General features: G+C 39.3%; 2 protein-coding genes across 3 annotated transcripts in view; both read right to left on the bottom strand.

Moving 5' to 3' along the window:
- Positions 1–5,131: 5,131 nt before the first annotated feature.
- LOC307163194 (uncharacterized protein) overlaps positions 5,132–14,225 on the bottom strand; it is a 106,738-nt gene continuing 97,644 nt past the window's right edge. Inside the window, exon 11 of the mRNA XM_079879165.1 lies at positions 5,132–5,213. The gene's annotated coding sequence lies outside the window, so the exon portion shown is untranslated. The remainder of the gene's footprint in view (positions 5,214–14,225) is intronic.
- Positions 10,214–11,576, bottom strand: LOC307167331 (uncharacterized protein). 2 transcript variants are annotated; one of them, XM_079886339.1, is made up of 2 exons: positions 11,290–11,576; positions 10,214–10,860 (listed from the first exon to the last, which is right to left on the bottom strand). In XM_079886339.1, the coding sequence occupies exons 1-2, from the start codon at positions 11,327–11,329 to the stop codon at positions 10,400–10,402; spliced, it is 501 nt and encodes a 166-aa protein (XP_079742465.1). In that variant the 5' UTR covers positions 11,330–11,576; the 3' UTR covers positions 10,214–10,399. The 2 variants fall into 2 exon arrangements, with proteins under 2 accessions (XP_079742465.1, XP_079742464.1); XM_079886338.1 differs by having other exon boundaries at positions 10,292–10,808.

A 14,225-nucleotide genomic window follows, 5' to 3' on the forward strand; every position in this document is an offset into this window, starting at 1 on the left:
TAGTCCTGTAAATGATAGAAAATATAATTAAATATAAAATCTGAACTAAGATTTGACTTTGACCTGTCTGATCGTTCCCTTAGCTGTAAACATTCTAATTTTGGATATTATACTACTCAGACAACACATAATAACATAGTTGTCTTGGTTGTGTCCTGCTTCCTCTTGACAATATTCTCATTGTGCTCCAGGATGGCAAGGTGACATCGCTCCTTCATTCCCTGGAATGAGAATGCCTGGCGTTTGGGGTGGTATTTTAGAAGTGCACTGTGAAAGACTTCAAGTGGGCCTGTGTGCAATTAAAAAGAAAAAGGGAGAAGGGATACAACAAATTATAACATTATCATTAGGATTTTGAAAGATAAACAAGTGTACAAGGGCAACTATTATCGACTGTATGTTTGAACAGGGCCATCTTTTCCATGTCTCTCAGAAGCCTTTTGTCAAGGACCAGCGATGACAGGTCTTGAAACGCCATAGAATCTTTTTTCATCCATATGCGCTTTTTTTGGTCCTGGGCTGTTAGAGGAGCATGGTTACACCGATGCTGTTCTCCGTTTTCATCTGTCCACTCATGCTCATTACACACATGGTGTGTGTGGCGAGCACGACGAGGTTGAGGGCCGTGGGAGGACGGCGCGAGGCCGGTGGCGCAATTGATAATGAGCGACACGTGCGCGACGCACCGGTCTCGCATCTCTCACGGAGGAGCGGAAGCATAAAGGAGGAGCGACGACAGTGAAGAGCGAGAGAGGACAGGCCTGGATTTTATTTGATGTGTTGTTTCTGTTTTGTGTTGCCAGCAGTCGTCCGTGAGGGGCTGCTGGCTTTTACTTTCATTTTTTGTATCTTGTTTATTTATTTATTAAAATGTTGAATGTTCGCCGGTTCCCGCCTCCTTCTTCCCATAACAACATACCCTGTTACAGTGTGTAATGGACTTCCACTGGCATTTCAATGCCTGCATGAAAATAAAAACGATTATTCTCAATAAGTGTAGAATAAGTGTTTTTTTTTCTTTCAAAAAAAAAGATTCAAATGTCTTACCTCTACGTCCCCCTTACTTGATGCACAGGCAAACCACATATGGTTTACGGCATACCTATAAAAGATAAAACAATTAGTAATTTTGAACCTTGCAAACCAATGCAAAGTCTGCTAGATTACAAACCAACACTGACCTGGTCCATGCATAGATGATTTCTTTGGCCTTTTTCTTCCCCTTATTCTGCATCTTCTTCCGGAAACCTGTGAGTAAATGCAGCACAAGTTTTGACAAACACCAACATTTTTCTTTTTAATTTGTATCCCCAAATTCACACCTTAGTCTCTCACACTTTGCCCCTTACAGAGCTTTGCAGACTTCCTGCACTGTGCTAGTGTAGAAGTTTGAATTGTTCATGGTTTTCTTGAATGAACAATTTACACTAATACACTGGCTGAGTGCATCATGGCTGCAAAACTCTGTGAAGGGGGGTGAAGACTGTGAGACCATGAGGGGTCAGTGGGGGTAGGGATGGAGAAGTGTGTAGGTTTGTGTGTGTACAGGGGGGACTAAACAAATACATACCTTTTGCTGTGTGCCAGATATCAAACTGATGTTGGACATTAGGAAATTGTTCCCTCATTATTTTTTGAATAGATGTGGAGCGATCTGTGGCCATCACCTGCACGTCAAGGCCCTGGTCCATCAGCTCAGTCATGCCCCATTTGAAAGCTAGTGGTTCCAGGGTAACAGAGCTTGTGGCCTCAGTAACCTAAAGTCAAGTTCGAATCATAATCATAGTTTTACAAATAACATCTGTAATTTTCCATTATTATAATTTTGCTGCTATTAATATTTATTTTACCTGGACCAGTTCTGTGTGGAGTATCATCCAACATAAATGTGTAGTTGCAGTATTTTGCAATGAAACCTGGCGTGTCACATCGGCCATCGCCCATCAAGTGTAGCCTCTTTCCATCCTCCTGTTCTAAACACACTCTTGCCAAGAGTTCTGTTCTTTTTTCACTATACACTTCCTCGATAGCAGGGTGCAAGTATACCCTCTGGATGTTGTAAAATGTAGTCTGTCCCATCATTTGGACACCCATGGTCTTGCACCAGTCTGAGAGTTCTGTGTATGTGCCCCCTCTGAACAGAACTGCTGCTGCTGCAAGGAGGTTCACCTCCGGCATTCCCCTAACGTCATGTGAAGATTTCCAGGTCCCAGCATGGCCCCCAAGACATGTCCAATCCACCTTCCTCTGTGCACCAACGTCAACAATAGTCTTTGACGAAATTGGTTTCCCGCACATCTGGCAAAATTTGAAGAGTGACATGAGGCTGGACTCATTGACAATTAGCTTCAAACTCAAATCTACAAGCTCTCTAATTCACGTACCCCAAAAAAAACCTCACGTGCGTGAAAAAAATATAAATTCACAAGCAATTCACATGCGCAAAATAAAATTATATATTCGTAAAATATATTTCACAAATGCAAAACACAATTCGTAAATATACAACTGTGCACGAAAACCTTTGAATGTTTAAAATGTACGAGTTTATCCTTGAATGTAAATGTGCAAATCATCATTCACGTGTGTGAATCGCCTTGGATATGTGTGTTTTGTTAGGATTTTAGGATTAGGATTTCCATGTCCTGTGCTGTCCACTACACATTAATGTACATGTAATGACATGCATAGGAGAAATGTTTTGTTTTAAGCTGCATATATTATGTAGTTTTATTGTTTCAGATTTCCGAGACAGATGATGTATATGAAGATGCAGACAACCAGTACAGTACTGACAACCATCCATTTTAACTGTTGTTTCAACAAGGGGTTGAAAGTGATGCATTGTTACTGTATTCATTTTTCTCCTGCGGACTACATAGGAATAAAGCCCTGCTATTTATTAAATGTTCTTGTCAGAATTAAAAGATTCAAAGACATAATTACATTTGATGTACACATTTTATTAATTTGAAACTTTCTGAATCCTTTGGGAATACAATATATATATATAAAATGACTTGATCATGATTAATGTTCCTGTTACATATGAAGATCATGAACTGACAATCTTAAAGGAGAACTCCGGTCAATTTTCACATTGAGCTCATTTTTTTGTAAATTTGGAGTGCTGTCAGTACAGAGAACAACGACAAAAATCGGTGTTGCCTACACCGTGTTATCCTCTTTTTAAAATTTGCACCCTGTTGACTTCAATGGGGCAAGTACTAAACCTGCTTTTAGCCTCTTAACATCCTTGATGTGTCATTACAAGTGCACAGGTCATGTGAGTGATTCCTTCAGAGTGAACACGGTGAATCTGACTGCAGTAGATGTGAAAGATATGGATAAAAATTATGTTTATTCAGCCAGCGCAAATACCTGTGTTTACATCCTGTTTTCGGTCGAAGTCCACAGTAGTCGATTGTCGAGTTCACGCGCGTGATCATATGTACTAAACCTATGCGCGTGATCATATGTACTAAACCTATGCGCGTGAACTCGACAATCGACTACTGTGTACCCCCGTTCTCTGAACTGCGTCTGCGGCACAAATTAACATGGCGGCTGCACTGCACAACACTGCTTCTCAGAACCGATGTTTTTACACACGACCAGATGAACCAAGCTCAGCAAGGCCCTGAGCTCACGCCCTGCTCCGGGGAAGTGACCAGCCTCTGTCCGACTTTAGAGCGCTCCGTGGATAGACTGAAGGAGTGCTCCGTGGAGCTTGCTGAACTCCAGACACACACGGCCACGTTTTCTGCGCGTTTATGACCCTGCTCTGCGTAAATGCATTGCCTCTTTTGATGCATTTTAACATAGATTTCATTGAAGGTAAATTGGAGTGGCCACACTGAGCTGTGCGTAACACCCACAGACGTGAAGTGAACGAGACAGAGGCTGTCCAGTACTGTCTGAAATGGTTAACTCAGTGGCAATGCATGTGCAAGACTGATTTAACTAATCATAAAGTCAATCAGGATACATAACACAGCCTACGATAGGCCTATAGCTAAAATACAACAAATTAAGCGTCATTCTTCTTCATTTTTGATACGATATGGGACATCAGATTACCACAGCACTTGCTTATATCAGTCAATAGTTCATAAACTACTGCTTTAACTGATCTCTAACTTCTTTAACTTCAGTAAACACAGAAATAAACGATCAGCTGCACAATGCACATACCTCTGCTTAGCCATGAACTGGTCGAAAGCTAATGATGTAACATGCAGGTAAGCCCGCCCTCACGTGATACTGATTGGTCGATTGATAAGCTTAAATCTGATTGGCTAAAGAGTACGACTCATCTGTATAGGAGGATTGTGCTGCCAGGAAAGTCTCAAAAACACACACACACATCCAAGGCGATTCACACACGTGAAAGACGATTTGCACATTCACATTCAAGGATAAACTCGTACATTTTAAACATTCAAAGGTTTTTGTGCACAGTATATCTACAAATTTTGTTTTGCAGTTGTGAAATATATTTTACGAATATATAATTTTATTTTGCGCATGTGAATTGCTTTTTGTTAATATATTTTTTTTTCACACACGTGAATTTTTTTTTTGGGGTACATAAATTAGGTTTCATGCATGTGAAATTGTCTACACATGTATGAATCATGTTTGTTGCGTGAATAATTAATGAGATTGATTTCGCTCCATAAAAAATGTTCATTTGTACATCCAAACACTGAGCAACTGCCATGCTTCGCTTGTTTGCAAGCCATGATGTCTCTCGAGGAAAAACCAATATCGCGCTTCCGCAGCTCATTTTCTCATGGGCAGCCAAATTATTTTTGCAGGCAAAGAAGAGAAAGGGGAGGTGACCTTTCCCCTTATGACGACATAAGGAGAGATTTCTAGATTCGCCTGTCTGAGATTTCATTTTCTCAAAAATACCCAGGGCTTGGTTTACACCCATCGAAACGTCTAGCCATTGGAGGACCTTAGGCAGGCTAGGGAAACTCATATTAAGGTTAAAAAACCTCATAAAGTGAAATTTTTATGCAATGGGACCTTTAAAACGTGTATTCTAACATTGAAACTTTCCAACAAGAGCAAGTTTAGTTACGTCTATTTTTACAGGAATGGAAGACACAAAAACTTTTCTTTAAACCCATGATTTTTCATGCTCTTTATTGTCACGTGAAAAAAAGAAAGAAATAACTGACATTTCATTTCGTGACATATACACACTGCAAAGTCAAATTTTAGGATATTTTATGACAATATAATGTGAGCAGACACTGATGTAATTCTCAGACGGACGTCTCTCTGTAGAAGAAACAGCTGATATACAAGCTGAAGCAAGAGGATCATTTCAGCATGAGCTTCTGCATGAAGATGAAGGTTTTCAGACAGAAATCCAGCAGATAAACAGACTCCAGTCATGGAAGAGGCTTGTATATATATATTAGGCTTGCTACGATAGTCTGTGTTACCTGTGTTACATGGTGTTCAGTCGCAACACCGGTTTCATCACTTGCCCACCGCAGCACAAAAAAACAAACAAACAAACAAAAAAAAAAAATATATATATATATATATATATATACTGTATATATATATATATATATATATAACGCAATTACGCAGTAGGCTATCTGTTTTTTTTTCTGCCACCCGTTGACTAGCGTTGTATGATCACGCTCTTATTAATGTGAATGCTATTATACAAGACTAAAGAGACCGCGCTGAAAGTCCTGCCTATAGAGGGTTTTCACCTACGTCACGATTTGGTCAGTTACCCGGATGCGCGGCCATATTGGAGGTACTCGGATGTAAACAACGGCATGGATTGCACTGTTTATGTACTACTGAACACATTGTTACACTAATTTCTGATGTCTAAACCACGGGAACAACACATGGAAGCTGCGAAATCATATAGAGAAGGACTTAAAGCAGGAAAGAGCTCAACATTTTGACAAACTTAAGGTAATATGTGGTAAAGATCTGAACGAGCTAGCTTCTCTAACTAGTCCTTACTTCTATTTCGTATCCCGACATAGGCTACGTTCAGATTGTCAGTCCAAAAAAAAAGCACATGAAATCCGTTTCAAGCTACATCCCTATGTGGTTTAATATCCAAATCACATATCAGGAAATCCACCAGTCTGAACGCTCTTTCGCGTGGTTTATGTGACTTTCTCACGCCACGTAAAATGTAAACATCAGACGTTGTTATAGGGAACATGCTGAAAGTCGCTGCCGAAACAAGGTTGTGTTGTTGCAAGTGCCGGACGAGCAGAAAATTATTATTTTTGAAAAGTATTTTGAAACCGGCGCGGAAAAAGAGTTGTGCATACAGTACCAGCCTCCTACAGTTCTGCAGCTCGAGACGCAGTAGTCCAGCGCGGCGGCTACACATCTCCATATTGTAAAATTTAAATAAGAAAACATTTATATTGCAAATGCAAACCCCTCCATCAACGCAACATCATTGCCGTGTTGTCAAAGAGCTGCGTGGACACACAAATCGGACCTGAACAGTTGCATACAGTGTGGACATCATTTTAGATCATATTCCAATCGGATACAAAGATAATCGGATTGACAGTGTGTATGTACCCATAGTGAACTACTTTACGTCAACATTTTAGCCACAGCTCAACGCTTCATTTACACATGTGGCTGATGCTGTGCCTCTCTCAACCACAAACGCCATCTTTCATCAGTTTTTTGCACTCTTCTCTTTAACTTTCGGCAGTCTATAGAACTAGAAATGTTTTTCTCGGTGCGACCGATGAGTACAGACCAAAACTTGACCATTTTTCAGAAGCAATAATCAGCCAAATTTGCGAGTCCGTTCAGTTCAATGGCACTCTTTACGTTCAGTGCCTCCAAAATGGCCGACTTCCGGATTGATGACGCGTCGTGAAAACCCTCTATATTACACACATACACACACGACCCACAGAAAAGACGCGTGTCAGTTTCGAGTTCTCTTTCAGGCTTGAACAAACCATAACACACACAAATTATGCCAAAATGTCCATTTTGTCGAGTGTCCTCATAATCATGAATGCACTCCGCTATCTTTTAACACATCTCCGGCGAACGGCTTCTTCACGCAAAAGAAAAACTCTTCATGAAGCGCAGTGAAATTCAGCGACCTATGTGGCGTTTCCTGATGGATCGAAGTTGTTCGTTAACTTCATTTATACGTGCAATTCACACGAGCTCTAAGCGCATGCAAATAGGGCAGGGCTATTCAATTAGCTTCATTCGATGGCCGGATTATTAAATCGAAATTTTGAGGAGGGCCGGTGGGTTTAGCTTATTTATTGAAACATTATTTATTACTTATTGAAACATAACAGTATCAATAAATAAGCTAAAGTAAACATAAAAAAGTATTGTATTTACTTGGAAATGTGGTACTCAACAGTATGCAGATTTATGGGTCTTAATAAATAACTTATTTACAGCTATGTACAAAATTATGAATTATACAAGATCATAGCTATTGGTAGGAATTATTTTATTTATAATTATTATAGGCTTAAATTAAAATATTCTGACAGCGAGACTTGATAACCACAGGTAAGACCATGCATGGCTACTCACTCACTACCACTGTATAACAAAATGCCTAAACAGGTAAAAACTATACACAAAATAAATTGTATATTCCTCTACCCACCTAATTAATCTACTGCAAGCAATATAAATTACTATAAGACAGTATTCAGTATAAATTTTCCACATTTCTGCCCAAACCATAGTAAATTACTACAGTACATTCATGGTAAATGCTTGTAAAGGTGGTGATCAGGGGATTTAAAGTCTTCTAACTTCGTTCATGGCACAATGTTGCAGTTTACCTCATCAGCCTGATTTCGCATTGCTCTCACATTGCTCTTTAATAATAGTGTCCAGAACCGGGAGTAAACGCAACTCCTTTAAGCTTGCGTTCCGTTCCCACTGGGCGGTGCTGCGCGCACTTCAAAGTAAACTAAACTGCGAGTTGAACTGAAACTAAACTGAAAACTATTTGTTCTATATTTGTTGTTACTGACCTATAAACTGCTTCAGATGATTCAGTGACAGAGCGGTCTGAACGAATCTGAATCGTTTCAGACCATTATGCAAGCTCATTTGGCCAATTCATGGAAAGGAAATAATTGAACCAAAGATCGAACAAAAGATTTGCACCATTCACAAATTACTGGTATCGCTGGTTCAGTCAACAGAAATACGGGACAAACATAATAACTGCTGAAATGTTCGGACTGAAAACGTTTCTCAGGTTAGTCGGAGCGCTCATGGTACGCACAGTGTGTATAGACGTACAGTTGCACGCGCCACTACGGCCACTCGCATATCTAACCAAATGTAGCCACACCGCCAGGAAAAGAGGCGGAGGGCCAGATTGAGAAGATTGGCGGGCCAATAGGCTATGTGCACAAGCGTCGCGACGAACTTCCGCTATTGTCAGAAGTCGGCATATCAGTTTCCGGTTTACGACTGTCTTCATCGGCATCCACTGTAAACAAACAAGATGAGTGCTGCTGTTGTACGAAATAAAGAGATACTATGTGCGTGACACATCTAAGTTTCTAAGAACTGTAGGTGGATCTTACGGCCGTTTCCCACATACTCCGTGTGCAGTGTGTGTGTGTGTGTGTGTGTGTGTGTGTGCGGTGCAGGAGCAGCATGCTTCACATATGATGCGTTTGCAGTGAATAACTGATTCACGGCTGTACCACAAACAATTACTATTTTTATTTAAAATCCAGAAGTTACGCTGCAACTTTTATTTAGTAAAATGTTTTTTCAGCATTGCGATTCTCTTTGTACACAGTTATGGACGCATGCACGTTTAAACACAATTTAAACAACGTAGGGCTATTATTCCATGCATTACTTATAATAAGTTGCTCAAGCAAGTGGTCAAATATTTAACTGTAAATTGACAAAAACAGCCGACTCTCATGCCTTTTCTTTTCCATTTAAATTTCCACCAACAGTTCTTAGAAACTTAGATGTGTCACGCACATAGTATCTCTTTATTTCGTACAACAGCAGCACTCATCTTGTTTGTTTACAGCGGATGCCGATGAAGCGGCCGTAAACCGGAAACTGATATGCCGACTTTTGACAATAGCGGAAGTTCGTCGCGACGCTTGTGCACATAGCCTATTGAATAGCCTGGATATAGGGCGTTATTTGAGGAGACGGCCATTTTTAGTCGTGTCCGAAACCATAGTGGAAGTTATTGAGTGCACTTACTCAATCCCACATTGCACTGCATTAACGAGTGTACAGCTTATACACTCAACGGCTGTCCGAATTCGCTCACTCGTTTTCATTCACTCCTTCAAGTGAACAGTATTAGTGGACTAACATAGGGAATAGGCCTAACTTAGTTAATGAGGGTTTAGGGGGCGATTTCGGATTCAACCCATGTTCTCAAGCAGTGACAAATAGAGGACACTGACAACGCGCTGACAGACAGGACCGAGCAGGGAATATTTAATATGAAACAAAGTCTCAACTTTCAAATTTGGTCAGTCAAAGAAAATTGAACAATAAATAGGCGTACCGTTTTGTGGCTCTGTAATGTGTCGTGACAGATTGCCTCAGTTAAAGCCAAGTTCAAATCCACCGACGTTAATCTACTAACTCTCCTGACTGCTTTGTCGGACAAAAATGGTGGATTTTGATTGGTCAGACTCAGATCGCATGTCAATCAACTCCCTCCGAAGGATGAATTGATGCTAATTCACTGCCGCACCAGCTTTTTATAAGCGATGTAATTTTTTTTTTTTTTACTCCTACAACTGACAGGAGAGAGTCACAGAGCGGCCTGAACTGATCTCAGTGAGGATGAAGAGGATGATGATGATGACACTGAAACTGAACACAAGACACAAATCACAGTGATATGGCCCCTTTAAGAGCATTTCTTTGTGGGCAGAGTTGTGCATGCGATTAGATTTCCGTGCACTTTGTAAGACCGGTAGAGCAGTTGTTTGTGTGGGCTACTGGCTTTGTTTTCCATTTGAGACTTCAAAGAAGGTAATCGGTGTTGCTACTTTCACTCCACATTCTGTATTTATTGTTGCCCCAAGTAGTGATGGTGAAATGAAGCTTTGTGAAGCACTGAGGCTTCCCCCTTGAATGTATTGTACAATGGTTCATTACTCGAAGCTTCATTTCATGTCAACACATTGCACACTAACGACATCTTGTGGTCAAAAGGTGGAAAAGCTGCCTTTCTGTCCCAGAAGACCCATCCATTTTTTTTTATTGTTTCATTTAAGTAGTAGTTGTATAGATAAACAATACAAATAAATGCAACAATAATGTGGTACATTGAGAGTTAAGTTAATATATATATTCAGGCTATTGTTTTTGTCTTCATGATTTTATTGCATTACATGACGCAACATGACACTTCTGAACCCAGAAGAGATATACTGGTTTCTGGACCAATTTTGATTCCAGTTCCCAGGACTTTTACCTCCACACCTCCTAGACCAACAGATGCACCCGTGTCAACTCCAAGTCCCACTTTCACACCTACTGGACCGGCTTTAGCTGATGCACTGGCAAGTTCAGCTCGAGCCATTGCTCCGGCTCCAACCATAGAGGCTTCAGCACCAGCTGAGGCATTGGGCCCTTTGGCTTCTGCCTCAAATACACTGAATTCAGCACGAGCTCGACCAACTCCTGCTCCTGCAAAAGCTCCAGCCTTGGGGATTCTCTTTCCAGGTTCGTCTTCAAAAGCTACTGCATATGTTCCAGTTCCAGCATAGGTGCCGTCTGCACTGGCATCTCCTGGTCTGTCAAATGTGTCAATAATGTTTATTGTGTCGAATACATTAACATTGGCACCTGAAAATAAAACAAATTAGCATAAATGCAGTGCATGTAGACATATAGGCATTTTTTTACATACATTTTCCTCACCATAGCTGCCAGAACATCATTAAGATAAAAACATATTTTTACTGCACCTTGTAAGCTGTTAGTTCTGTATTTGGTGTGATTAAGTCTTGATCTAGGGTTTGTTTTGCCTTCTCAAAACTCTAAACAGAGTGGCTCTTATTGTTCAAAAGGCTTTTAAAAATAAAAGCCAACGTGATATTCTGCATCTTTATAATCTGTATTTTTTCTGAAATATGACAACAGTCACCTATACTATACAGAGATTGCACTTTCAGAGAGTGCTTGGGAATATTTTAGAAGTAAATAAATACACAAAATACATAAATTAACAAATAACACAAAAATGTAGAGTATTAACTATTAAAATGAACTTACCTAAAACTCCGCGGAGGTTTTTTTTTCGTTTTCCAGACATTCTGATGTTGCAGGTCTAAAAAGCTCAATGGGTCTTTGGTGGTGTCGCTGGAGCTTTGCTTCAGTCCTTCAGAAGTGCAGCGTCTGTCAAACAGCTTCAACATTGCCAGGTCCCAGACACATTTATAGCCCAAAAACTGACTCAAAACACAACTGAAAGGACTGTTTTTCCTTGTTTTGGGAATCCCCCCTCCCCATACTGTGAAACCTGATGATCTCATTCATCTGATGAGATCAGACCAGTGTTGAATGTGCATGTGGGTCTAACTGTGCATGTGGTGTGAGGGTCGTTACTCTAGCTTGTTTCTCTTTTCCTTGAAGTCACATGACATGTAAGAAAGTTAAACCCTCTGGGGTCTGAGGTGTTTTCTGGGCCCTGGAGGTGTTCTGACATGCTCTGACATTTGTGCTTATTTCTGTTACTTGTGACATTTTCATGGCTAAAGTCTGATTACACTGTACTTAGCACAAACTCTGTTACAATAATATGTCAGCAGTACTGAAATAAGGTCATGAAATGACCCATACTGATTATTTCTTCACACGACTTTTGAAAATTGTATCACGTAGCCTAGAATATTTGCTTCAAAACTATGTGAAAATCGCCCTGACTGCTCATTCAGATAAGACAATATACTGATTTAAAATTTGTAAGACGTGTTTTGTGTGAGAAAGCTTTATGCAGAGAGGCCTAAACACATCATTAATATGTATGGTTTTCACACCTGAGAAAGACAAAGACCCTCCCCTAATGGCCCTATTAGGAGCTATCAGGCCCTGTCATTCTGAGTAACCTTGCACAAAGAATGAGGAGATTTAAAAAATAATGGCTTTTTGATTGTTTGGATTTATTTACAACATAACATAATCCAAAGATACACAACAAATTACAAAAAAGCACATTATTGAAAACAATGATCAAAAGACAGAGACCTTTGTGCCATTCCTAAAAACATTGTACATACCTTTAATTTCCAATGTGTTTGATTTTCACTTTACCATGTTCATGTACAGAGACTCATGTGAATGTTGAAGTCGGCAGGACTCAGTGGTATCTGGGCCCTGTAAAAAAAAAGAAAAGAAAAAAAAAAAAGAGCTGTGACCATACTGATATCAAGAGAAACTATAGGGCCAGGCACGTGCACAGGTATGGCTCAACCTGTGCAGAGCACATGCCCTTTTTGCCCTCACACTCCGAAGTGCCCTTTTTTTGGTGGTGTTTTTATTTTTTATTTTTTTTTTTTATCAATGCTATTGGTCATCCTTTACGTCTGTCTGTCTGTTTTACAAATATTTAGCCAATGAAAGTTCTTAAACCGAGCTTGTGTAAATCTTATTCGATCCTCAAGCTGTCGGTAAGCTGATAACTCCGCCTCCTCTATATTCACTGAATCAACTGGAGTTCCACAAGCAGCCGCACAGTAGACAGCAGCTGAACGAAGTTTTGCGAAGGGTAAATAAATATCTTGTTGTTTGAATAAGTACTACTAAACACTATGTCTATAAAGGCTCATATTTTATTTATTTGATGACTCACTGACTGAGACGTGGGACGTCACCTGAGAGAGAGGTCTAGGCTAGCATTTGCCATCTAGCCAATACATAGCCTAACGCAAATAACTTAAATATCCTGTGCATACAGTAGTATTTCATCTTTTATAAAATGCGATTTTGGCCAAATGTATTTTACAACAGGAAAAACAAACTAGTTTGTAACCTGTTGATGAAAATGTAATGTGATACCGCCTGCGCCGTTTTAATGACGGACAAAAAAATGCACATTTGCACACATTCGCTGGTCAAAAACTATATATTGATAAGTAATACAACAACATATAATTTGTTTTTACCATCGGAAAATCATAACAGGTGCGCCCCCGCGCTGTTTCGTACTGGAACTTACACAAAGCGATCCTCATCACCTATAGGTAACATATTTCTAAGAAATTTCTTCTTTGATTTATGATTGCTGATACACTTAATTTATTAACATTTAGGCTAATCATGTTATGGTAATAATATTCAATTATGGTTAATTCAAGGCTGTTAATATGCATGTATTCGCTATCTAGCTAATTTTTAATCTATATTATTCTATACTCCGCTCATCCTCACATGTATAAAAAAAAAAAAAAAAAAAAACATTACAGAAGATCACTGTGAAATCTTTATATTGGATCATGCAGAACAGAATGTAATTCATGATGTAATTCATTCCAAGGCTTCATTTATTTGATCCAAAATACAGCAAAAACAGTAATAGTGTGAAATATTTTTAGTGAATAAGAGACCTTCAAGAGACCAACATCCCTTGTCCTCCACAGCACAGTAACAAATTTTTGCCAGGTAGGCGGATACATGTTGGATATAGTAAAGGTATGGCTAAGTTTCTTATAATCTGGAATTGATTTGGACATAATTACTCAAATTATATTTCAAAATAGTTTGTCAAAAATACTTGACTCATTGCTCTACCTTCCCCTCTTCTCAATGTCATACATAATCATGGTAACCAAATCATACAAATTAGCTTATAAAACCAAACAGAATAGCTAAAAAAGAGAATATGAAGAGTTCAGATGCAAAAGCCTCTAAGTGCCATCTGAAAATTTCTTCTAGAATGATCATTTTTATCAAGCTCAAGTTCAGTAATTTCACTTAAATGGCAATGAAAATTAGCTATTAATTGTCATTTAAGTGAAATTACTGAACTTAAATATACGAGCTTGATAAAAATTATCATTCTAGAAGAAATTTTCAGATGGCACTTAGAGGCTTTTGCATCTGAACTCTCTCTCTCTCTCTCTCTCTCTCTCTCTTTCTCTCTCTTTCTCTCTCTCTCTCTCTCTCTCTATATATATATTTCTCTGCAAAGTTCATAAAAAAGTGCATAAAGT

The sequence above is a fragment of the Squalius cephalus genome, assembly GCF_949319135.1.
Source record: "Squalius cephalus genome assembly, chromosome: 1".
Taxonomy (NCBI): domain Eukaryota; kingdom Metazoa; phylum Chordata; class Actinopteri; order Cypriniformes; family Leuciscidae; genus Squalius; species Squalius cephalus.

Excerpts from the sequence above, each read along its gene's own strand:
- LOC307167331 (XM_079886338.1), bottom strand. The coding sequence starts at position 11,549 with ATGAGATCATCAGGTTTCACAGTATGGGGAGGGGGGATTCCCAAAACA. Across the intron at positions 10,809-11,289 it reads AAACCTCCGCGGAGTTTTAG|ACCAGGAGATGCCAGTGCAG; the intron begins GTAAGTTCATTT and ends CACATTTGACAG.